The sequence below is a fragment of the Gorilla gorilla genome, chromosome 2 (genome assembly GCF_029281585.2).
Source record: "Gorilla gorilla gorilla isolate KB3781 chromosome 2, NHGRI_mGorGor1-v2.1_pri, whole genome shotgun sequence".
NCBI lineage: Eukaryota > Metazoa > Chordata > Mammalia > Primates > Hominidae > Gorilla > Gorilla gorilla.
The window spans coordinates 116,358,166-116,385,938 of NC_086017.1; the positions used below are offsets into that span (position 1 = coordinate 116,358,166).

The following is a 27,773-nucleotide window of genomic DNA, read 5'->3' on the forward strand; positions in this document are numbered from 1 at the left end:
GTATAAGAATCTAGATTTCAAATACCCAGAAAATCATATCTGAGTGATCTTGAATACATAAAATATTACTTTAATTTTGAAATGTAGTTAATTTTTCTTATCCATAATGGTAGTAATTAAGATGAATAATATTAATTCATTTTGCTCCCTATTTAAATGAAACAGTACTATGCCTGGACCAGAATTTCCTGCATGCAGCATGGCTTCTAAGCTCACAAGCTTATTATGATAGTAGTATTGGAAAGATATAAAGCATAATGCATGCCAATACTTAAAACATATTACATGCTGAGGCAATGCAATAAAAATGTTTAATAATTCTTAAGTGATAGTGGCAACCAATCTAAAGCAAACTCAAGTTACAGTTAAAAACACTTATCAATTGATATAGAGTTAGAAACCAAAATCAAAGTTTGTTCAATGTCAAGTTACTAAAATATTCATTGAAAACTCCAACAGCAAATTAAATTATAAGATGAAAATAAGAAATCTGACATATTATCTTTTTGCCAGTCCAGGCATAAAAGTAATAGGGCTAGAAATTCCAACTGAAAATTAACTGTATGCTTTTTCTTATATTGGAGAATCTGAATCCTAGAATATTTAAACCTTGTCTTATATCATATTATGCATGAATAAACTGAAGCCCAAGAAAGCAAGGTCACAATGAGGTTAAGATGAAACAAACTTGTTTTCTCTAGTCTCTTTACACTAGTGTTCTTTCAAGTATGAGTTATAAAACAGATATTTTATGTTGAATTTTTAAAAAAAAAATCTTATCATCTACTACCTAACATTAGTGGCAGACAGCATTGTAAGAATGAAGACCTGGGTGGTTATCAGAGTCCATGTTCTTCAGGGCTTGAGGCCATGCTTTTGGAAATGATTTTCCAGAGCCGGGGCATTTGAGGAGAGTACAGAAAAGCAAATGAATGGTGAATAGGAGAAAGGCCATCAGCCAGGCAGCTGCAGGTTAGTCGGATGGATTGACTTCCCAGCAGACCAGGGCACAGTTTGCTCAATTACCCTTTTGTACAGCTGGGAAAGAAAGACAGGAACATCAGAGACTGCTATCTCTCAGTTACCAATAACTTTTGAAAGAGGTATTTGAAAGACATATAAATGATATTTTCCACTGCCTCCCTGTGCAGGGAAAGCATTGTATGTCAAGTCAAAACTGAAATTCACTAGTAACCAAAATTAACAGCCACAGTCTTTGGCAACTATCTTTGGTCACACTATCACCTAGAATTGGCTTTGTACTTTGTATCAGAGCTTTACATGAGGTCCTTGATCTACTCATCAGTGTTTCCAGAAAGACTTCTGGATTCCCAAATAAATTCAGAAACTTCTCTTAAAAAGAAAAATTAGTACTGATTAAAAAGCACAGTATTACAGAACTTGTTATTAACATTTTATTTTTGCATTTACTTTTTCCAGTCTCAAATTGGTAAGCACAAAGCTTAAGAAAACAAACAACAGTATTTCTTTAGGAGAGTTTATGTTCCAGCTTTGGGTTTTTCTCTTTCTGTAGTTTGTAGTGTGTGGCAAAAAGGGCTCGCATGTGTTAAAGCCAAAATGCATTTTGCATTAACAATTTGCGTTTAGAAATCCAAGCACCTAACACCACCAGAGTTAATGTTTGCTTTGGACTCTTCTACTTATTTAGTTTCAAGCTTTTCCAAAGAGCTAACACAAAAAGACAGCTTTCCTATTTGCCTAGTGAGTGTGTGATTTCACACATAGTGTATGATATGCTTCTACAGAGACTTGGTATTAGCTGTTTTTCATGTGAGCTGTGTACTTAGTTATGTTGGGAAATGTGAACTTTGTAGTTGAAAAATGCAGCAAACTGACTGAGGCTCATATCGATTCTACTTTAGAAATGTCTCCTGTCTCCTTTTCACTGTGCCTTTTTTTCATTCCCACTGCCCTATTTCACTATGAGTACATAACCTAAACACTTTAACACGATTACCTTCCCCGAGTCCCTTCTCCAGCTAGTTTGCCTTCATACTGCTGCCATAGATAATTTTCAATAGCAAAAATCTGACCACTTCACTGCCATCCTTAAAATGAACCAAAAATCCTTTTTTTGACTCCACATTCTTTACAGAATAAAGTCCAAATTCTTTAAGCTATTATTTAAGGCTTTCAAAGTAACACCCCCATTGCTTTTTTCCCAGGTGCCTTTCCTTCCATCACCTCCTACAGCCCCTAAACCTCAGCCACACTGGCCGAACATGATTATACCCTTGCCCCAGCCTTTCTCTTGCAAGGAGTTTCCTTCATCCTTCTTTCCACTTGAAGAAATTCTTATCTGTGATGATTCAGTATAAATGTCCATTCCAGGCAAAGCCTTCTCCAGCCTATTCATCAATCCCTCCTCTGCTCCTGCAACATTTGGCATATAATCTCCATTATTCCAATAAATAAAAGCCAAAGAGACATAATAACTTTCAGCACTCATTGTATGAAAAGCACTTTTTTAAAGCAACTTATACTTATTAATTTAGTATATTCATGATAACACTATGAGCATGATACTATTGAAAGGGGAAAAGTTCCCTTGTCCCCCTCACAGGGCATGCGACAGGGGGAGTGGCTCGCTTCTTCAGTGCCCCACTGCTCAAACCTCTAGGGAGCACACAGACGGGCAGGTTATGGAGCTCCGACACTATCGCAGTGTCTTGTGCTCTTTTAGTTTTGCCGTCTATAGGCGGCTTGTGTTAACCAGCTTAATTAGACCTTCTACCTTGTCACAAGGACAGAGGGCTTTCTGTATCTCGGGTTCTTGCCTTGGTGTACCCGAAGAATCAGATCACGTATGGGCTTGGAGAATGAGTGCAAGCTTTTATTTAGTGGAGGTAGCTCTCAGCAGATGGGGGAAGCCAGAAGGAGGATGATGTGGGAAGGTTTTCTCCTGGAGTCTGGCCGCTCAGCGGCCTAGCCTCTCCTTCAGCTGCCCCCGCCAACTCCGCGTCTTTCTGTTTCTGCAAGTCCACGGCCTGCCGGCCTGCTGGTGCCTGTCAATACATACCTCTTGACGTCCAGCTGCTCGTGTGTTCCCCCCACCTTCCCCCCGCCGATGTGCTGCTCCTCCGGACGACCACCTGTGTGTCTCTGCCTGCTAGGGTCTCAGGGTTTTTGTAGGCACAGGATGGGGGCATGGTAGGCCAGGGTGGTCTTGGGAAATGCAACATTTGGGCAGGAAAACAAAAATGCCTGTCTTCACCTAGGTCTGGGGACACAGGCCTAGGGGTGGAGCCCTAGCCAGGGACCACGTCCCCCTCTACCCAGCTCTTCCCTTCCCCCTTCTGTATCATTTAAAGGGACCACGCTCTTCCCTTCCCAGCACTTCCCTTCCATGTCACTATCATTGTCCTCAATTTTACAGTTGGGAAACATTAGTGCATATTGGCTAAGTAACTCACTAGAAGTCACCTAGCTTATTAGTAGCAGAGCTGGATTCATCCTTACCAGGTCTGAGGCCAGAAACAATGCCTTAATTGCTACGCTCTGCTGCTAATTATGTTTCATTTCTGTCTTCTAGATTTTTATCTCCTTGGAAGAGGTAGCTTATTTATATGTATATGTTGTATTAGACCGTCCTCTCATTGCTATAAAGAACTACCCGAGACTGAGTAATTTATAAAGAAAAGAGGTTTAATTGACTCAGTTCCACCAGCTGTACAGGGAACACAGCTGAGGAGGCCTCAGGAAACTTGCAATCATGGCGGAAGGTGAAGAGGAAGCAGGGACATCTTACATGGCCAGAGAAGGAGGAAGAGAGTGAGGAGGAAGCTGCCACAGGCTTTTAAACCACCAGCTCTTATGAGATGGCACTATCTTGAGAACAACAAGGGGAAATCCACCCCCATAATCCAGTCACCTCCTACCAGGCCCCCTTCCAACATTGGGGATTATAATTAGACATGAGATTTGAGTGGGAACACAAATCCAAACCATATCATACGCCCAGCAGGAGTATAGTATCTGGACATTTTAGCCAATCAATAGCTTTATGTCCAATTTATCTGAATTAAGACGAATCAGAGCCTTTTAGATTAAGGAAATTTTATTTTTAAAAATAAAAATATTTTCACAGAAAAACATTCTTAGAAAAAATATTGAGGACTGTTTGGCACAGATCAATAATAAATAACATTAAATTCTAATCAGATGTTTAGCATATATCTTTTACAGTCTTTGGATTATATCAACAATATTAGATAAAGATTTAACCTACACTATTCTTCAGATATATTTAATTTTTTTCATTTTCAAAAGATTTTATTGGCTTTCCCACATAAATCATTATAAATATTCTCATAGCTACAAAGGCTTTAGAACAAATAGAAAATTTCCATAACTTTGTCTTTCTGAAGTATAATTGTGTCGAAGTATGATCAGCGATTTTTATTGATCTTATGTGTTTGCCTTGGTGACTGTTAAATAAGATTTTGTATTGGAAATTTTCTTTGTTGAACAGCTCCCTGTTTTTAAAATTAGAAACACAAATTTATGGATTTCTACATAACAAACTCTCTAAAATGATACTCTTTACCTAAGAAGTATGTAATATATGCCTGTTAATTAAACATGTACTAATAGTTATATTTGCATGTTGAGGCTTCCTGCAATTCACAAAACATAAAGAAAATGTTTTAAATTGATTCCAGGGGTGGTGTTCTTATTACCTGTTGTAAATACACAGAGAGGTAGAATTGTAGCTGAAGAACACACACTTATAGCATATTTTTGTAGGACTCAGGTGGGAATGAACTTGAAAATTACCATTGGATTTTCAGACAGTAACACAAAGTATTTCAGTCTTTTCCATGTGGTTTGTTTGTTTGGTTTCCAATTAATTACTTCCTGGGGGAAGCATTGGGAGTTGTTTCAGTTATAGATTCATAACAAAATGAGATTCATAAACTAAATACATGATATAATCTGAAGCCCTGCTAGGACTCTTACAGCTCGTCTTTATAACCTAGTATTCCTTTAATGAGTAGGAACAGTGAACTTTTTTTAAAACCCAAATGACACTATTGTCTTTAAAAGCTGTTAAAAATAGCAGAGCCAAAGACGTAATATTATAATATTCAGTTAGGGGAATTTTGAGTGTCATTATCTCCCTAAGCAGTAACCATGAACAAATTATCAAAGCCGTTGTCTCTTTTAAAATGGAAAGATGAACCAAATGTATTAGCACCTCAGTGGGATTGGGAGTATGTGAAAAACATAATCATAAAACAGCAATTGCTAAGCCTCTACTCAAGACACTCTTGTTCATCAGAGGTTTTGGTGCTGTTGGAAAGTCAGCACCTGCTGAAATCTGCCTGGGGATTCAGCTGCCTAGACTGGAATCACCTCTGCTAATGGATGCCAAAGCTTTGACCTTGAAGATGTTTGTGTCCTTCCCTCTCCCTATACCAGTGGAATTTAGATGAGACTGTCTAAATGTAGAATATATTGCATAGGCTGAAGAAAGTGTGTGTATCACTTGTTTTTAATTAATAGACTATTTTTATCTGTTCTTAGTTTATGGAAAAATTTGAGTGGAAAGTAAAGAGCTCCTATATAGGCCCGCAATTCCCTGCCTCCCCACCCCGTTGCCCCTAGTTTCCCCTATTATTAACATCTTTGCATTAGTGTGGTACATTTGTTGCAATTGGTGAGCCGATGTTGATACATTATTATTAACTATAGTCCCTAGCTTACATTAGATTTTCCTGTTGTGTTGTACATTTTACGGGTTTCGACAAACACTTAGTAATGTTTATTCATTATCATATCAGAACAATTTCACTGCCCTAAAAATGTCCTGTTCTCCGTCTATTCATTCTTTCCTCCCTCCCTTGAGACCCTGGCAACCACTGGTCTCTTTGCTATCTCCATAGTTTTGCCTTTTCCAGAATGGCATATAGTTGGAATCATACAGTATTTAGCCTTTTCAGACTGGCTTCTTTTACTTCGCAGTATGCATTTCAGGTTCCTTCATGTTTTTTTCATGGCTTGCTGGCTCATTTCTTTTTATTGCTAAATAATATTCCATTGTCTGGATTACCACAATTTTTTCATTCATCTATTGAAGGACATCTTGTCCAAGTTTTAGAAGTTATAAGTAAAGCTTGTATAAACATTCTTGTTCAGGTTTTTGTGTGGACATAAATTTGCAACTCATTTGAAAAGTTGTTAATTGTGAAAAGTGTTTTTGACAGAGAGGAAAGACACAGGTCTTTAAGTTAGAAAGACTTTAATCTCAACCTTGCCATTTTAGTCATTCAGTACGTTTTTATTGGAGGTCTACTGTGCTACCCCTGCTGTTTTTGGTGTTAGAAATGCATATAGGGCTCCTCTGCCTGTAACCTGAGTGCCCCACCTACATTAAAAAGCCTCATTAGACTTCTGGTTCCTGATCTGAAAGATGCCTATCTTCTTGAATATTCATGATTTTCTATTTTATTTTGAAAATTAGAACAGCTGCCATGGACAAGACTTGCTCCTGGGAGCAAGTGCCAAATTGCTACATAGCATCCCATTGAGAAAGAAGTGATAAAATGTGTTAGTTCATTTTCTTTCTAGTCCTTCTAACCTATATGTTTTTTAAAATATTTGTCTAAATATGAAAAGCATTTTAATACTTTCCAAAACAATATTCTTGAATTATCCACAATATAAAATGAAATAAGGACATGGAATCATTTTTTATGTATCTAATAGTGATGAGAATTGGACTTGAGCTGAGAATTCATTTTGAGCTCTATCTCCATCACATACTGGCTTCGTGATATTGGCTTATTCTCTTGACTTTGCAGGGAGAACAGTTTCTTATTGGTAAAATGAAGGATAATAATATTTGTTCATCATACAGGTTTCTTTGCTTATCATACAGGACTTTTGTGAAGCCCAAATGCAAAAATGTACAATGTATATAAAAGAATGTTGCAAACTATAAAACACCATAAAAACATTCAGTATCATTACCAATTGCTTTAATGTATTTCTAGGTCTATTTAATCTTTTATTGTATATATTTAATCTATACAACATGAGGTTTTGATATACATATGCCTTGTGAAATGATGACTACAGTTAAGCAAATCAACATATCACTCTCCTCACATAGTTATCATTTTTTGTGTGTGATGAGAGTACCTGAAATCCACTCTCTTAGAAAATTTCTAGTATACAGTACACTATTATTAACCACAGTCATCATGCTGTACTTTACATTTCTAGACTTGTGTGTCCTATACAATTGTAACTTTGTAGACTTTGACCAACATCTCCCCACTTCTGAGATCTTCCCACCCCTGGTAATCACCATCCACTCTCTGTTTCTGTGCGTTTGCCTTTTCTAGATTCCACATATAAGTATGATTATGTAGCATTTGTCTTTCTTTGGCTTATTTCAATTAGCATAATGTTCTCCAGGTTCCTCTGTGTTGTCACAAATGGCAGGGTCTCCTTTGTTGAGGCTGAGTAATATTTTATAGTGTTTGTATCTATATAGACAATTTATTTATCCTTTCATCCATAAATAGACACTTTGGTTGTGTCCATATCTTGGCTATTGTGAATAATGCTGCAGTGAACAGGGGAGTACAGGTATCTCAGTATTGATTCCTTTCTTTTAGGCATATACCCAGAAGTGGGATTGCTGCATTATCTGGTAGTTCTATTTTAACTTTTTGAGGAATCTTCACACAGTTTTTCATAATTGCTGTACCAATTTACATTGCCACCAAGAGCGTACAAGGATTTCCTTTTCTCTACACCCTCACCAATACTTGGTATCTCTTGTTTTTTCAATAAGAACCATCTTAACAGGCATGAGATGATATGTCATTGTGATTTTGATTTAATTTCCCTAATGATGAGTGATGTTGAGCACCTTTTCATATACCTATTGGCTAATTATATGTCTTCTTTGGAAAAATGCCTATTCAGGTCATGTGCCTGTTTTTTTATCTGCTTCTCTGTGGGTTTTGTTTTGTTTACTACTAAGTTTTATGAATTCCTTACATATTTTGGATATCAACCCTTTATCAGGTATATGGTTTGCAAATATTTTCTCCCTATTCATAGGCTGACTTTTTATTTTGCTGGTTGTTTCCTCTGCAGTGTAGAAGCTTTTTAGTTTAATATAGTCCTACCTGCGTATTTTAATTTTGTTGCCTGTGCTTTTGGTGTCTTATCCAGAAAAATTATTGCCAAGTCCAATGTCAAAGAGCTTTTCCCCTATGCATTCTTCTAAAAGCTTTAAGGTTTGTCTTACATTTAAGTCTTTAATCAATGTTAAGCTCATTTTTGGTATATTTTTTATTTTTAATTTAACTAACCCCTTACTAAATTAAGGTGGGATTTTTTCATCACATCGGTACTGAAATCTTTATTTTCTGGAATTTCATAGTCTACTAATGTCAATGGGTCAATATGGTTATGATCTGCCTAATTTCCTCCAGATGTTAGGATCCTCAGAAAAGCAGATGTCAAAATGGATTTAACATACAAAGAATGTATTAGGAAAAACACCTATGTGAGAAAAAATGAGGAAGAAGATGGGGGTGGTCGGTGTGGAGAATAAGCATACCACAGAGTAGAGATGGTCCCAAGTGAAAGGGAGAGGATATGAAGGTTGGGTGGAAGCGTTCTAGACTGGCATGCAGTCTAAGGAAGGTTCATCAGGGAATCGGGGTATCCGTGAGCTATAATCAGCCCTCATAGGAGTCTCTTCTAACCAAGAAACTTGCCTGTCTTAGTATACTTGTTGCATTCAATTATTAGCTGGGAACAGCTGGTAAAAGTGTAACCTTAGCACAAATCTGGTAATAGAATGTGGCAGTTGGGTAAGTTATGTTCCCAGCAGTTGGAGATCTATGAGGAACATTTTCATGTCCACTCGACTTCACAGAGACTTTTTTTCCCTAAATAATAAACAAAAGTGATGAACCACTTATTTAATAATGTTTAACTAAGGATCTGAAGAGGAGAAGCAGAGACAAGTGAGACAGAATGCAAATATTACCAAGTGTGGGAAACCATCTGAGAGCAGGCACATTCTCAGAAGAGGGGTTCATGTCAGGGTTTAGTAACACTGTCCTCTTGTTCGAGTTCCTGTGTAATCAGTCTACAGGTGCCATTGACCTGCTGTAAGAACTTGTTTTCCTTATCCAGAGTTTTTGTTTATGTTTTACCACCTTGTTTGTGATAGCTAGTCTTCCAGAAATTCTTCTGGGGGGTGCATTTAACCATTTCCTAAATTGCAGAATAAATATAAGACATTAAAAAACTACATTTGGCCTCTGGGATATAAAATGAAGTTTTCAAAGAGTTAAAATCTTTGGGAGTACTGGAAAATTTCAAAACTGGAGGCACCTTCAGATGCAGATTTCATACCCTTAGAAATGATAAAACTACCTTTCAATACAGCTTCCTATATTTCTCATCTCTACTCATTGCCTTCCTAAATTATCTTGTTCTTTTTCCCATCTTTCCTCCCACTCTTCAATTAAGAAGAATGACTGTCAGGAAAAATGGAACACATGAAAAGTTATTGTTAAAATATTAATAGATGTCAGTATGACTCTCTAAGTTCATGCATTCCAGAGTTACCCCACTGGGCTACCATTGTGGGCAAGCTACAATGAGCGTGACTCTCCATTCTCACTCAGTCCTTGAGGTGACACACCATCTCTTAAGGCAGAAAGATGATTTTATCTTCAGATAGCAGATTATACTGATTTCCCAAGTGTGTGTGACTATTTGTTTTATTTTTAATTTCCTCTTTCCTGTGCTTTTAGTCTCCTTCAAAAATTTATCTTGGACAAACATTCCATCTCTCCTTTCTCCTCAAAGCTAGAAAACTAGATCTTATAGTAAGCTGACTTCAGTTCTTAAAGAAAGGACAAAATGCCATAGAAAGCCGTAATATTCTTCCTATGACCTTAACTTATATTGCAACCCCTCCAGGGAGCTGTCAATTAAAAGCATGGAATTTACACAAATCTAAGTCTCGGAAATCAGCCAGCAAGCTGCACCAAATATGTGGAAAAACCTATTAAATAGCTTTTTAACCTTTATTACTTACCATGTTTGATTGTACAAATCTATATCCTCAGGAGACATAGGCGATGCTAATTGTGATTCGTGTGAAGAAAAGAGCAAAAAGGTGTTTCAACTGATATAAACATTTTTCAGTATGAGGTTAGATACTTAATGTGGAATATACCAGAAGCTAGCATACTGGACTAGATCACTCAACCAATTCAGAAGCAGAAATCTACTACTCTGTTCATTTAGTAGCCCTAATAATCCACTTTTTTATCCCTGGTAATTCACTGCCTCAATTATAACACAACATTTTCTAAGTCTGTAATTCTAATACTGTTGAATATTACTTTAAAAGCTAAAGCAATACAGTTCATGTAAGCTATTATTAACAGATGCTTTCTGTGAAAACAATGATGATCTTATTGGCTAAAAGTCTTTGTGATATATTTTTTCTAAAGCATTTTGAGGGATATTAAGGCATTAGAAACTTTTGGTTTTGGAGTTTGGTAGTGTTATCAAAGATAGCTTTGGTTTTCTCAAATCAAGAGATCTTTTTGTTGTCATGACATTAAACTATTTGCTGAAAACAAATTTAATAATGTCACAATAACTGTGAGTTCTTTCTGAAGACAGACTTCATTCTAAACTCCAAAAGTTTCCATTACTTCAGATGATTCAATTAAGATCCTTTGGGAAGCATTATGCCTGCCTTTCTGTTGATAATGTTTTTACGAATGCAGTACACTCTTCTTCTTGCTAAAATAGGTGAATTGTATTCGTAATTTCAATACAACTTATGTGGTAAAATGCACAGGAAAGTGTAATTTTTCTCCATTTAAGTAGAACTGATACTCTGAAATAGTTAAACTTAGATTTTCATGCTCAGAAAATGTACAGAGCAATAGAATCTAAATATATTCATCTGTCCTTTGCATTACTTAGCCTGAATTAATATAACTAATATTTCAAATATAAGTTTCTACATCTCCAGTTAAGCTAGTTCCCAAATGAAGTCAACAGGATCAGAATCTAGACTAAATTGAAGAAAATTTAGTTCTTTAGCAAGAATTAAATTGAGAAAATGAATCGGGGGAGAGGGGAGCAGAAGGAAAATCATACTTTGCTGGTTATTTTTATTGTATTGACTAATTATCTGAGTGAAGGACTCTACTTATATGAGCACCTTAAGGACTCAGCCTCAAATCCTAATTAGAAGTATAATAGTAGGAAATAGTCAACTTTTGGAACTTCAGTTAACACAAATTATTAATTACATACATGTTTTTGAGCAAAATATATAGTATAAAGAAAAACATACTTAAACATTTCTCCTGTTTAGTCCTCCTTACTATGAAAATCTACTTTAAAACAGAATAGAGACGATTGCTCTTTTTACACACAAAATCTAGATTTTTTGGTTCATTGTATTCTTTCTGCCTATCCCCCCCAAAGCACCCCCTTCCCACGCATACAGAGCATGAAGTATTTTTAAATGTTTTTTATTTAAGTTCATCACCACTTAAAGGCCTGTGCCTTAGCATGTTGGCATAGACCCCATAGCCTGGCCAAAAATACTCATCATTTAGGAATGATGACTTGGTAACACAGGGGTTTCATTGTGGACAAGTATGTGGAATCTCAGTCTCCTGCTCAGAAAAAAGAATGTGAGGATCATTGCCAAGGAAACCCTAAAGCCCAGTGCTTTTAGTGACATTTCAAATGTAAGTCTAGATCTGTGTGCTTTTTTCCATCTATATTATATTCCATTAAAATGTTTTTAAAGCAAAAATAGCTTTTGGGGGGACAATTTTAAGAGGGGACAATTTTGGGGGAACACTAATCTCAAATCACCACAGTGCTCCCCTCTCACTACCCTGTAGCTGTATTCCCTAAAATTTCAAAGAATAATATAGTAGATGGCTTAAAGTTCATTCCTGGATCTCAAGTTAAGAAATGCTAATGAGTGCAGTAGAATCTGCATATATTCTGATTTAAAATTCATGAGGCAACTCAAAAAATAAAAATAAGGTTTCACAACTTCAATCAATTCTGTTGCTTTTTGATCATTTCTAAATAAGATTTTTGCTTATAATTTAAAAATGGCCCCAAAAGGAATCCAAATGCTAGTGTTGATGCTGAAAGTAAAGAGAAAATAGAGATCTAACATTTTATTGCATTTTATTAGAGAAATTTTATGTGCGCTTATGAATTTGGGAAAACTGCCAGTCTTAGGACATATTCCTTATGAAGATCAAAGATCTACTCTGTAGAAATTGTTATGATAAAAATTGAGTTTGCCCAAAGAGAGAAAACCAAGCGTCACTCAGTGCCTCTCATGCACTGTGCTATTGAGGTAGTTCCTATCTTCCCATCTATAGAAACCTCAATTCAGTGATGAGGTCAAATGAAATTTCCTCCAAGAAGCTTTTACCAATATCCTCAGTCTCATTGCTGGGATTCCTTTCTATACAGTCCCACAGCATTTGGTTTACCAACCCAAAACCTCACACTGATTTCATCTTGTTTCTTAAGGAAAAGGCCTCGGTATTTTACTTATACATTTTCTTCACAAAGCACACCTAAAACTTGCCCTGTAGCAGGTGTCCAATAAATACTTGATGCATGATTGAATGATTCGATGATTTTTGAGATAGGCCTTAAAGGAAACATAGGAATCTGAACAGAGTAGATGGGGCCAAGGAACCGTAAAATTAGGTAGAGATGGGGTAAAGCCTAAACTAATTGGGAGAAACTGACTTATCCAGCCTCATAGATTATTTCATGCTTGTAGAATAACAAACTATCAGGCTAAGGTAAATTAAGAAGGTAATTTTCTGCACAGCAATGTAAATATTGATAGTGTATTTTTAAAACTTTATTGTTTGTGTAATTCTTTCTATGACATAATATGGATTATTATATTGACTTATTGTTTAATAAAAAGATAAATATTTAGAGCATTAAATTATATCAAACTTGGAAGTAAAATAAAGAGTACCTATCTTAAAACATGATCCTGGGTACTACTAGTAGTTTATAATTTAGTAACATGGGCATTTTCCCTCTGAAGATTATTCCACAGTGGCAAGTGGTGGGGGGAGGAGGAAGGAATAATTACTATTTATCTTATTTGTAGGCCTCACTCAATTATATCTACATTATAATGTATAACACTTGAGAAAGGCAATGCAGAAAATGAATTTTGAATAAACATCTCCCTACTTCAGATGCAGCAGACCCAAATTGGCCTCTAACTACCCCCGTTTGTTGAAGGAAAATTAACAAAGAAAAAGAAACGAGAAAAAGCCCTTCTTTCTATTTCACAAAATGACATTAGATTTCATCAGGTAACTTCTCTAACTCAGCATCCCTTCCAAATTACTTGGCAGTTACAGCCCTTTGTATCTCTCACACACACATGCACAAATGCACACACAGAGAACTTACTTTATATACCTCATGACCTTGATGATAATCTTAAACTCTTGTTTATACAATAAAGTATGGGAGAAGCTGAGAGATAAGATAACTCTATGTGATTGAATCATAAAATCTCAGGTTTGAAAAAAATACCTTTTTCACTCTATCAGTAGAACTATGATATTTTATCAGATTAAATACAATATATGTGAAATGTATGGTTTAGAAAGTACAGTATATATATGTATATAGTATGTATAATTTGTCCGTGATTGTGATACAGGAAATAGACTTGCTAAAACAAGATATCTTTGTCATTTTTGTAAAGAGATTGGGAATCCACTTCCTGAAGTCAGGAGTTAATCCCTCATTGTGGTTTAATATGTTTCTGTGCGGCAAACAAATTTGATTATAACAAGATACTATCATGTATCATTCTGCCTCTATCCCTTAGCTTGTGTTCAGTGATTATTTAGTCCTATGCTAAGATTCTATTTTTCCGAAATTTCTTTTATTGGAAACCCAGTTTAATCACATGTGAGAAACCAATGGCTGAAGGTTTAAACCAGTGATTCTGAATTGCATAAGGTTTGGTGGGCAATTTTGCCTCCCAATGGATATTTGTCATGCCTGGAGACTTTTTGGCTGTCATAACTGGGGGAAGAGTGGTGCTGTCATCTAATGGGTAGAGGCAAGGCTACTGCTAAACATCCTGTAATATACACAGCACAGCACTCTCACGATAAAGACTTATTTGGTCCAATAGTGACCAGGTTGAGAAACACCGCTATAAACTAGTGTTACAAAATATTTACATTTTCTTTAGAGTTGTACATATCCTAATTCATTAGTGAAACAAATAGGAGCATTAGCATGTCTATCTGTCAAAATTAGTAAAAAAATATGAAAGTAATTTCTAAGGATAAACTTCTCATTTCTATCTGCCTCCTCAGGGACAGTTCATTTGTTCAAATAAGTCTCTGTAAAATTTTTGTGAAACTGGCATTTAGTTCTTATAAGTTCTGAGTCCATTGTAATTGCAGTTAACCCTTTTATGACACTTAGAGCTAGAGCTCAAAACTTCTTTTAAGGATGATGATGCTATTAATGTATTGGTTCAATAAATAATAATTAACCAGGCTAAATTACAGCATGTGAAAACAGACTGTCTAATTCTCATTCTATTTTCTGTATTATTTGATGTTCTTCTGCTTGAAATGTGGTAGCAGATTCTGAATTTTAATCTACCCCAATTGAAATGTCTATATGTCAGGAATGCAAAGAGAATGAGTCCTCTGAATTTGGCAGTTAGTTTTATGGAAAAAAGCATTTGTCACCAAAATGGCCAAAATTATATTTTTATTATTTCAATTAGAAATAAAATGTTTACCTAACTTCAAAACATTACCAGAGTGAGTCTGTTTTCAGTGCCTCTTTTAAATCATTTTCTATACAAAACATATTACTGTAACTAGCTTATATTTTATGGTCACTTGCCTGAGATTCTATATATCAGAATTACTTCTTTAAGAGATTTTTCTTTTCCTGTGCTCACCGCATTGAATTTCCATTAATACTTCTATGTAACCTTTGTAATTCTATTGTTCTTTACCTTTGGCTAATAACCTTTTATTTAAAAATGCTTAAATAATTACACACTGCTTCTCAAGTATGACACATTTTATGTCTTATTGTATGTTAAGACATTTTAATAGCAACAGTAATAATAAGTCATAAAATGTCTTAAATTTATAGAACACATTTAATACAGAAGGTTCTAGTCCAATTTAAAGTTTCTTTTGACCTGTGCTTATACACACAGCCATAACACATACAGAACACACTTATGCGTTCCCACATTGGTTTACACTTGACATTTAACCTCTTTCAGGAAGGATGTCACAGGCATTCTCTATGTCCAGTAGTGCCCGATAATCTCTAGGCTACAAAACCATGAATAATTTAACTAACAAATATCACAGGGAGAAAATTGCAAGGGAATTCTAGTAAGCTAAACTCAATTTTTAGACTTGGCAGTGCAAAGATAAAAAGCTCTTTCTTCTATGAAAAGTGTAAACAGAATCATTCGAGTTGACAGGTACTTTGGGTCTTACTGACACTTCGTCTCAAAGATTAAGATATCACTAGAAATTAGGACGTAATTTATCACCAAATCACAATGGTCTTTGTAGCGACTTTATCCCTAGGGGGCACGAGATGTTAGCTCTCCCACAGATGCAAGCCTTCAGTCCTTCTATCAGACGAACTTGGGAGTCAGTATACTCTTACAAGAAGAGAGAAGTTGATTATTATAGCAAACTTGAAAATTGATTCTAAAATAAGCACAATTATGGCTTCTAACATGCCATCCAACTTACTGCCACTCATTCTGCCCTAGGCCTGTGGAAGGTGCTTATGTCTATAATTGTTGGCTTTTTACCTACTGCCCTCTGTCTAGTGTGGTATCTTATTTCTTTGTGTTCGTCCTGCTCTTCAAAGTTCTTTCCTGGCTGAGGATTTGGATTTGGATTTGGAGCTGTCATTAAAAGACACCATTCATGAATTTCCAATACTTGAATAAACAACTTTTACTTTACGGTCATCACAGGTGAAGGAAGGGACATTTCATGATATCATTTGCAAATTAGGGAGCACAAGTAATCAATCTTTAATTTCTCTTTAAAGGGAAGGGAGAATGCTCTCTCTTGTCATTCCATCCATGAATTCCTATAAAAGGTGTTTGCTGTTTGTTTCTCCTCAAGACAGAGATTGCCACCCAAAATCAAAATCCAAGTTCTCTACACATCCAAGATAAGATATGAATGGCTTTAGAGTATGTGGCAGAAATGAGAATTCTCAAAATTCCAGTGTTGTCAACTGCTCTCTGATTTTCCAAAATGTTAATTTGATAACCAAAATGGAAGGAGCTCCAGAGTCATTTTAGTAGGTGCCCATTAGATGCTAGGCGTTGTTTCTGGAGATACAAAGCTTAAAAATACATGATCTCTTCCCTGTTCTGATTGTGCTTTCATCATGCCAATACACTATGTATTTGAAATTCATACAGCTTTAAAACTCATTATAAAATATTATGTATATGTAGCACATTAAAGTTCTATAGAGAAGAGAAAAGAAAAATGGTCTGTGAGAAAGGGCAAAGCATTAAATTCTTGGAAAAGGAATTTTCTTATTTCCCTTTACCTGGCAAAGTATTCACTTCATTGGTACCTAAGCTCTGTAAACTGTTTTCACTCCTTGGCCAATCATGAAAACACTGTTAGTTGCCAAAGGAAGGTATGATTTCAAATAATAGGAGACAATTACAGGTGCATGCCCTGACATAAATTAAGGTATAGAGATGGATCCTCTCAAAATTATTACATATTCAAGTGCCTTGTTATAAGCTGATGAAAAAACAAAATATGAAATTACAAAATGGTTTCCTTGGCTTTGCAGACCTCTACCTGTGAAGTGTATGAACAAGTCTTAATACACACAGCAGAAATTCCACATTTAGGAGCCAAATATCACAGAGAACAAGTAATGTAATGTGCAATAAAGCAATTTCCTAAATGTTATTAGTCTGCATGTCTGCAGCCACATGTCTAAACCTCCTTTATTTTTATTTTAACAAAGTTGAATAAAAAATTTCTTCATTTACAGTCTTATGCTTGGTTTGATGTTAAAAGGGATTATAATTGCAGTATAGAGAACACAAAACAATTTTAAAATTATAGAGATAAATTTTTATTATGAGACTGAACATATGATAAGCAATTTGAAGTAAACCTCATGTCTCAAGTAGTAAATGAAAATGCATTCTCACTTTGCATATTTGGTATTCTGTCTTAACAATGTTAAAAATGCTGAAAACTAGTTGTTATGTTGCATATTTACCTGAAGTGTGTGTTCTTTGTTATGTTTCTGTTCACTGGGGCAAAATTCTTAACCTTAAATGAAATTTTGGTATACATGGTGATTGATAGATAACAATCGAAAGATGGTATCCTCCCAGTCCTGTTTCTTCAGAAAGTCAGAAGATGGTTTTATTTATGTGTTGCAGATTGCCGTCGCTTTGCATTTTAGCACCACCTGGTGGACAAAATATCATTTTTTTCTCTACTGTTTAAAATAGCCCCTTCACACTCTATACCCGATTATGATACACCTTAATAGATATTCAGCTGTGTAAGTTCTAAATTTTAAAGATTGTTGTAAATAAACTAAGGTTAAAAAATTGAAATGTTTCCCAAGTACTATAACCAATTTAAATGCCTGAGTTTTTTTAACCTTCATAAATATTTCCAGATTTGAATAGTGCTTTTCATTCATATTGCAAAAATTGCTTCTTTCCACATTTTAATTATTTATTGTTTATATTTTTTCTTAATATAGAATTAAATAAGATGAGGCAGTTTTCTGTATGTACAAAATTGTGGTTTAAATTATACTGTCTTCCAAAAATTCACATAATCACTTTGTAAATAGCACTTTATGAAGCATGTTCATACTATAAATTCTTACTATGCTAATATTTTATACAAAATTAAATTAGTATTTTAATTTATACTACTACAAAATAAGCCACTTTCCTCTTATAAATAAAATTCAGTTGTGGTCTTATGTGTATTAATTCTCAGTTTTTAATAGTTTTTTGAATTTTACAGAAGAAAAATTTGATAATTTTTCAAATGAAAAACAAATATAGTTAAAGCTAGTTTGGAGAATTTTAATCATGTTAGTCTTTGTGTAGTCCCACATTTCTATAAAATATGGTGGAAATTATTTCTATGAAATACAGTAAAGAAGATAATTCATCTGCAGATTCCACTATGTTCCTTTGGAATATACCACTTACCTGTTCTCTAGTAAAATTGGAGATCTACAAATTTTGATTGTGTGATAGTCAAGGATTCAAACATTCAGTAGCTAAATAGAAAGGTGGTAATTTTTAAATGGAAAATATATTCTAGTCTCATACGTTTTGTATACCATTTAAAATAAAACTATAGCAGATGACAACCTTCATCGACATGCATCTTGAAGTTATTTGTCATTTCAAGAAAACATTTAAAATTTTGTTCTCTCTCTCTTTCTCTCTTCTTTTTTGTTTTCCCCCCAAAGGCCTTGGATGGTATACTGTAAATTCAGCATATGGAGATACCATTATCATGCCTTGCCGACTTGACGTACCTCAGAATCTCATGTTTGGCAAATGGAAATATGTAAGTGTGACCTACCTGGGACTTGGTTAATTGCCCTTGTTCTTTTAAATAAAATTCTTTCTGTGAGTAACTGTGACTTTCAAATTAACCTAAATGCAATATTAAACTGTGAGTACAAATGTAGAAAGGTAAAATTGTGTGGAATATGGCAAAAAATAATTCCTATCTTACATAACAAATGATATTTTAAAATAAAGCCAATAAACACATAGTTCTTAAAATGTATTAGTCTGAAAGATTCCACCTTAAGTGTTAGAGGCAAAGAAAAAGGCAGAGTTCCAGAATAAAATCAGTGGATTATAGGACTGACCTCAGTGGAGGATGGCAACCTTTCTTCATTTGTTCATGTTCGACTTGATGTGGTTGTTGCAAAGACAAGATATATCAGTACATAGAGCCTTAGACAGTCTTTCGGAATTAATCATCAGTACTACAAGCTTGATTCTGGCATTTGGCCTTAAAAATGTGTTGATGCTATAGGTCTTTTTTATATTTAATGGTGTTGATTTTTTCCCATATTTCTTGCAGATAGTAAAATCAAATTTTCTCAGGTATGAAGGTACAAGTGGGTCTGAAAATGGAGGGTAGAGATCCTGGTAGGGAGATGTGGAATCGCTATGTAACTTTGAGTAATAAAATGTCTCAATTTAATTAATCAATATTAATGCAAAGTGTTTGTGTGGTACAATTTCCCAATGCTGGACCACAGGAGACTCATGACAGTCTGCAAGCTTCAAGTAGATATGTTTCCCTGGACACAATATCAAAATTTCCCTAGCTCCTTGAAATGTTAAAAGGTATTTGCAAAGGAAAAGAATTTGATGGTCAAATACTTTACAAAAAGTTTATTGCATCACTTCTCGGAGTCTTTCATATGTAAAATGCATTAACAATTGTCTGAGGGTCATAGTTTGATTCATTGCTTAGATTTATTTGACCACACAACTTTTTTCCTCAGATATCTCCAAAAACAAACATTCTGCAGAACACACTGTAAGAAATGTGCTTAAGCTTGCACTCAAGGGGTGGTTTAACACAGTCTTTTAAAATATAGGTTCTGAAATCAACAGGTTCCACAATGTGCTCACTGTGAGATTCTGGGCAGAGGAATTAATCCCTATTTTTTCATCCATAAAATGAGATAAAAATATCTTCCTCATAGTGTTGTTGTCAGAGTACCCGAAGAAATTGATATCAAAATACTTACCTAGTACTTGTCGTGTAGTAATCATTCAACAAAGTGAACTCGTGTCTGTGATGCTGCAGAATCCTAACCATACTATGCTCGTGTGAGTGGGAAATGAAAGGAAAGGAAAGGAAGGTGGTAAGGCAGCACAGCATTTCTCTGTAGCCTCCTTCTATTTAGTATCCAGTTCACTCGAGGTAACTTTGAACTATTTCTGGTTTCCTATAAATGTGGAAATTTGAAGTTAAGGCCTCTGAGGACAGAGTCTATTAGTGCCATTAAAATTCCAAGTGCCTGGGAGACTACCACATAATGCACTTGTTCAATCAAATTTGCTGCCAAAACAAATGGAGTCAGGTGATGGCAAACTTTTCTGATCACAGAAAATTCTAACTATAACCCAGGGAGTAGCATTCACCCAGGGAGTAGCACAGTTAGTAAAATGTGGGAGTTAGTAAACCCAGGGAGTAGCACAGTTCAGTAAACTGAACTGGCACAGTGGCACTGGAAATCAAACAATAATGGCAATTTTCAAATTTTTAGCTAAGCAAAAGGCTTCAGCAATTAAACTGAGATATATTTGAGGCACTATATGCTCTAAAGTCAATCTTGATTTGCAGAAATCAAACAATAATGGCAATTTTCAAATTTTTAGTTAAGCAAAAGACTTCAGCAATAAATTGAGATACATTTGAGGCACTATATGCTCTAAAGTCAATCTTGATTGCAGAAATGCTAAAATAGAGCATTTGCAATGCTCTAATTTAGTGTAACCACCTAAAAGACAAAGGAAAGTTTTGGAAAAATGAGCCAAAGTAAACATAGAGAAGAAACGGCCTGATTTCTCCTGGATCATATTGTAAACTCCCTATGAATGGAGATTACAGCTCCCTATTCACTCCTCCCAACCCTACTCCTGACACCTCCTCACCATTATCTGCCATAGTGCCTGGTGCAGAAGAGGGATTGAAGGCTATCAAGAGTGGTACAGTATAACCATAATGAGGCCAAGCTCTAAGCTCAAATTTTTGCTCTGCTAAGATTTCCCAGCCAAGACCTTGGAAAGTTACTTAACCAAACTCAACCTCCATGGTCTAGTCTGTAGATGAGGCTAATATTTAAGTTTAACTTATAAGGCTGTTATGAATATTAAACCAATTACTGCATAGAAAGCCCAAAGACGGCCGGGAACGGTGGCTCACGCCTGTAATCCCAGCACTTTGGGAGGCCGAGGCGGGCGGATCACGAGGTCAGGAGATCGAGACTATCCTGGCTAACAGGGTGAAACCCCGTCTCTACTAAAAATACAAAAAAATTAGCCGGGCGCGGTGGCGGGTGCCTGTAGTCCCAGCTACTCCGGAGCCTGAGGCGGGAGAATGGCGTGAACCCGGGAGGCGGAGCTTGCAGTGAGCCGAAGTTGTGCCACTGCACTCCAGCCTGGGCGACAGAGCGAGACTCCGTCTCAAAAAAAAAAAAAAAAAAAAAAAAGAAAGCCCAAAGAAAACACCTGCCATAAAGTTAAGTGCTCAAAAATTAGTAACTATTATTTATTGAATAAGGGGATGAATAAGGTAGTGGTCTAACATACTTTGCATAATGAAGGAATGACTTAAGAAGAGGATTTGTGTTGTAAACCTGTGATTAAAACAGTTAAGAAGAATATTATTGATGTATTCAGATATTTAAGCAAATAAAACTTTTGGACTCCAATATTAACTTAGTAATTGATATTATTAATTCTTAAAACTGAATCCTCCATGGAATCCTAAAATTTGTCATGGACTATAACATATATCACATTTAATTTTCTCAAAGGTCTTGTAGGGTACATAAAGGAGGGACTGCCCCTGATTTTACATTAAATTGCTTATTAGGTGAGAGAATTTTTGTGGGACCAGAGGAAGAAATTCGTTATATGTCTCAGTGCTCTTGGCATAATTGTGTATGCAGAGTACATCTTATTTTGGTGATGTTTTTGTATGAAAGACTTTTGAGCTCATTGTTATGACTCAGCAAAACTATGGGTTGTATTAGTTAATCTGACTCATTCCTTAATGGACATAATTATTTTACAAGGGTAAATACTGTTTCTCCATCAAGACTGGTTAAACTATTCCATGTATAAAGGTCAGCTACGTCAGTTTTGGTTAGAGGTGTGGACATTTAAAATAGGTGGATTAAAGTAAAGAATATTCCAAAGATAATTGCCCAAAATATCCAAACCAGTATTTGCAGCTCAAATGTATACCTGCCGTGATGGTTATCTGAACATCATTTTGTACCTTTGTTTGCATTTATTTATGTTTTATTTTATATTAAACATATACAGCCCATGTAAGTTTCAAAACAGTTAATAATTCTATCTTCTCAATGAAAAAAAAATCTGATTCCTAGAGCTCTACCCTTTCATTTTTACTCATTTAAATTGATATCTGTAAAAGATCTTATAGCTTCTCTCTTATGAAGGATTTTCTGTAATCAAATATTTACGTGAGACTTGTATGAAAATTATCCTTCGTAGACAAAAAATATAGATATTGGTAGAATATGGCCAAGGAAATGTTATTTTGAATGTAATCCTGAAACATCTGAATATGCTTGTGTTTAAATGTATTATTATTTTAATTTTTAGGAAAAGCCCGATGGCTCCCCAGTATTTATTGCCTTCAGATCCTCTACAAAGAAAAGTGTGCAGTACGACGATGTACCAGAATACAAAGACAGATTGAGCCTCTCAGAAAACTACACTTTGTCTATCAGTAATGCAAGGATCAGTGACGAAAAGAGATTTGTGTGCATGCTAGTAACTGAGGACAACGTGTTTGAGGCACCTACAATAGTCAAGGTGTTCAGTAAGTAGTCTGCAGCAGTGTCACTGCTAAGTGGGATTGATGGTTAGTACCAGACCATGTTCTTTAGAAAGAAGACTGAACTCTCTGTAGTGTCTCTATAGCAGGTATCTATATAAGGGGACTTAAAGAGATCTTCATTCTGCTCATATATACCATCAGCAAAGAAAACGAAGAGTATGAAATTCAAATAGGAGATTTGCAGTGAGGAACTAAAATAATATTCTCTGTTACTTTGTCATGTAAAAATGTCGTGAACTATGAAGTACTACTACTGACAACTAGCAGGTGGTCTTAATTTTTACTGACATGTACAAGTAAGTGTTGTGTGACACATACATAGATATATGATATATATGTAATCATGTATATCATGCATGCATATACATGTATTTGGCTGAACCAAATGAAATTGCCATTTTGCTGCATAATAATAAAATATAAGCAAATTCAAACTATATTTTAAAAGAGGTATAAATTTTCCATTTATGTATATCCACATATATAAATATCCCATATATATCCACATACAAACATTTTATATATTATATATATTAGAGATATAGATACATTTCCATCCTGACCTTTATTGATTGGTTATTGATTTAGATTTCAAAAAGTATTCACTTGCTTTAGAAAATTGTCCTAAAGTTAAAAAAACTCACCACACCCTGAATGCTTATGTGGGATACACCAAGGGGAGAAAGTAGAGTAGTGATGGAAGAAGAGAAAATTGTAGAAGAAACTTGGAATAATTATAGTCACTATGACAAAATTACTTTGCCTAATGATAGCATATAGTTAATGTTACTGTGCAAATAACTGTGCAAATGAATGACTTGAGAAGTTATAATTAAAGTATTTCATCTTTTAAAACTCAAATAAAAAGTCCCACATCTGTTACTTCACAATATTTTAGACACTACAGGGAACGAAACAGGTCTCAAAAGTTTCAGAATGCCAGTCTTTCAGTCTTTTTTAATTAGGGAGGAAGGTTTCACTTTACAACTTTTTCCCCTCTGCTTTCTGATAACTTGACAGCGCTTAGAAATTATTAAAATAAATAGGGAAGAAGGAAACCCAGAGGGCCTTCCAACTACAGCAAGTAACTATGGATTTTTCCTGTTTCTCTTATAATAGCCTATGCAACTAAGTAGGTCTGTCCCTCAAGTATTTATACGGACTTCAAAGCTCCTATGGGCTCATGATGCAGATTCAAAGCATGCTTATACTATCAAAGGAAACCTTTGTTCCCTAGAAGAACCTTGTAAAAGCATATTACATGTTTCAGTTGATTACCTTTCAGCTTAGAAGGCACTTTCCAGAAACCACCCACACTACTCGATCGTTGTATGAATCAAACCAACTACCAAGTGTTTGCAGTCATGCCTGTTTCCATAAAACATCCCAAATAGTCTGCATCCTGCATTTGCCAGTGGCCCATGTATTTTTTTTCTTTTCTTCTATTTCACTTTCATGTTATTAGAAAGATGAATAGTGCACTGCTTAGGACACTTTTCTAAAGCGAGTAATCAAAAAGTTTTTTGGTGATAGTTATAATGTCATAATAAAACCAGACATAAAAATGGACCACAGTAGCTACAGAGGTTAAGTCACAGCACTCTAATGGTTATATGTATTAATTTGTCATTGTCAGGTTTCATTTTTAAGGTGTTAAAATTTTCCTACACTGAGATGGTAATATACAAGGGAGTTGAGAAAATTCAGTTTGTTTCATTTGGAAGAATTATTTGTGACAGTTTTCAAAACATTTTTTGTAAAACAAAAACAAAAAAAAAATTAAGCTATTCCTCATATGCAAGAAATCATACCTGTAAATCAGCCCAAATCTGATTTTTTCAGAAATCTGAAAAAAATTCAGTTGGCCTAATTCAATAAAATTTATCAGCCGATTTGGAATACAGGGAATTTCTATTATTGTGAAAACAAACTCACACCCCACCTACCGCCAACACCCCCCTACTCCCTTCTCTTTTTGATGTTGTTGAAAACAAAGTGATTCTCAGAAACAGAATTTGCATTCCAGGCTGTGGGCCAGGGAGAATTTACATAGACAAGTTACATACTCTTGAAAATGGTGTTTTATGCTAGAAATCGTGAGACCCTCCAAATCCAGTAAAATGAACAGCAAAGCTTATGATAAAGACAATGTTTACAAAAAACATATAGGGGCTTTTGGTTTGTTTTTTTTGTTTTGTTTTGTTTTCAATGAATTTACTTTGGGTCACTTTCTGTGAAGCAAAAAGCAGCTGTGACAGGGAGACTTTCATTCTCTGCATGTGTATATTGCAGTCACTTAAGAGTTACCAAGCCCATCAATCAGTCCTCTGTTTCCCTCTGTTGAATCACTTAGCAACGTGCACCGTGTACCATAGAATCAAGTGTGGTTAATGGGAGCCAGTCTCAGATCAGGCTGCTGCTGATTGCCATCCTCATGAGCTAAGTCAAATTGTTTTTATTCAAACTACAGCCCCTGGCAAATGACCTTGCTATCTTTAATGCAGGTTTGCTTGTTTAATTTTAAGCTATTCCTCATATGCAAGAAATCATACCTATGAATCAGCCCAAATCCAAATAAGTGGCATTCTTAGTCACCACTAATCAGCTTTTTTCTTTTAGTGGAATGGCATCAAAATCAAACTGTGTTTTTATTTAGTGCACATTTGAGGTTAATAAAACCATTCAGAAGCAAGTGTCAACCTTTAAAGGTGCCCAAAGATTCGTTCTAGTGATTGTGAAAAAGGTCTAGAAGTCAAATGGGTACCCAGAGAGCCAGAAGGCTGTTGGTGGTGAGATGGAGCAGTCACTGAGTGGGTCACCAGGAGACCTTACTTTGTGAGATCTGCTGCTAATTTCTGACTTTGGGCAAGTCACCTCACCAGTCTGGGGCTAAGATTCACTCCTCATCAGTAAAATCAATACTTTGGATGAGACGGGAGGTTTTCCCATTCTGATGCTAGGATCTTGTTCAGGAGTTAATGAAGACAGTTGAGGAAGGTGAGGAGCTATTTCTACTTGATTAGTGAGGCTTCAGTCTATTTCAACATTTCAAAGTTTTTCATGATAATTTGTTCATGAAAAAAAAAAAGGAAAACGGAGGAGTGGCTCCAGCTCTAAAAGAAATTTGAAAACCACACCCTGTGCTAATTGCAAGTCTAGTCTACTCTGGTGCTGCTCTGTGGTATTGCTGACATAGAGTCTGCTCTGTGGTACATATGGGCCAGGTCTTATGATGATGATGGGCCGTGTTTAGTGGCTTCACACAGAGGTACTTCAGAGCTTTTATTTGGATTCCTCCCATTTGGATACTGTTCTGACTGCTTTATCAAAATTAAGTGTCTTTGCTTTCACCCTCCTCCTAAAAGACATTCAACCTAAAAGTAAAATTCTGGGGGGCATTGAGGGGGGAAGAAGCAGAAAATGATCTGTTTAACAATAAGATCTACACCAGATATTTCATTTTGATTATTTAAATATAAAAGATACCTTTTGCTCACAGTAGTTGGCTTAAAGTACTTCATGATTTATGAGGGGTGATTGCTGACAAAGTACCGGGAGGAGCCATTTTGAGTCAACATGACCATTTGCATCTGCCTTCACTTGCTCTCCTCTCTTATTAAATTGAGCTATCCTATGTGTGGGTTTTTATAGTAATACTAGAACACTGTGGGTCATACAGAGCAGTTGTGCCGTCTTCACTACATTCTCACCTTGCTGTGAGCTGGCTAGATGCCAAAAAATATACATTTTAGTAGGTTGCTGATTTTTAGATTCTTTGAAGGCTAATGTTCATAGCTCTTACTAGCAATAGTCTGGGTATTAGAACAAAAGGAGCTGTCTATTTCAGTATATTTCTTTCTGACCACTCCCCAGCCCCTTACCACAATTTCTTCTCCAGCTATAAAATCTCCTGTACAACTGCAGATGATATAAAACAAAAAGAAAAGTAGAGGGAAAAGTAAGGGCACTATTTATGAAATGTTTTAATCGACACTAAATATTACATGTAGCTTAACTTTTCACTATATATGATCAGCCCTTAATGGGTATTAGTGAAAGCCCTACAATTTACTTGGTTGAAAGCCACTATCCATAGTAAGCTAACACAGGAACAGAAACCAAATACTGCATGTTCTCACTTATAAGTGGGAGCTAAATGATGAGAACACATGGGCACATAGAGGAGAACAACACACACTGGGGCCTTTCAGAGGGAGGAGGGTAGGAAGAGGGAGAGAATCAGGAAAAATAACTAATAGGTACTAGGCTTAATGCCTAGGTGATGAAATAATCTGTACAAAAACCCCCATGACATAACTTTACCTATGTAACAAACCTGCATTTGTACCCCTGAGCTTAAAACAAAAGTATTAAAAACCGAAACCATTTGAGTCTTAGCATTATATATCATTGTTCAAGATACTGGCACATACTACATGTTGCCATGAATATCAGCTGCCCCTGTCTCCAACACACACATGCGTGCACACGCACACACACACACACCTTGTAAAATACTATCAGATTTAGAATAAACAGTGTAAGATATTTTTAATCTCCCTATTCTATAATTGTAAGCTACCATAATGTGGCCCTATTATAATATAGCTTCTAACTACTTAAGATAGCCAGATCAGCAAAAAAAGAAAATAAACAAAGGCATGATTTTTCCATTTGATAAATATTCAGTTGAATGATTTAGAGAAACTTAGCCAAGAAGACTCAGAAGCAAAATTTGGCTTAAATCATTGCCCTTGACTAAATTACTTTAATGATGCAAGTCAATTTGTAGCATTGCTTTTCCCTTCAATTCTATACTTGGTTATGAATCTTTGAATCATGTTAAGATATAATTCACATAGACTATTTTTTAACACTTTGGAATCAATATGCAGTTTTGCTAAAATAGTACATGTCCTCTTTTATGGTCCTCCAACTAATACTCATCAATTGTTACAACCTAATATAAAAGAAAATTACATTCAAGATACATAGTTAATATAGAGGGCT

The 27,773-nt window shown here is 35.5% G+C and overlaps 1 protein-coding gene across 2 annotated transcripts in view; it reads left to right on the top strand.

The window, feature by feature from the left end:
- ALCAM (activated leukocyte cell adhesion molecule) overlaps window positions 1-27,773 on the top strand; it is a 209,620-nt gene that overhangs the window by 134,758 nt on the left and 47,089 nt on the right. For both annotated transcript variants that reach the window (XM_055383240.2, XM_055383241.2), the window contains exons 2-3: window positions 18,607-18,707; window positions 22,526-22,745. In XM_055383240.2, the coding sequence (XP_055239215.1) occupies window positions 18,607-18,707; window positions 22,526-22,745 (321 nt within the window). The remainder of the gene's footprint in view (window positions 1-18,606; window positions 18,708-22,525; window positions 22,746-27,773) is intronic.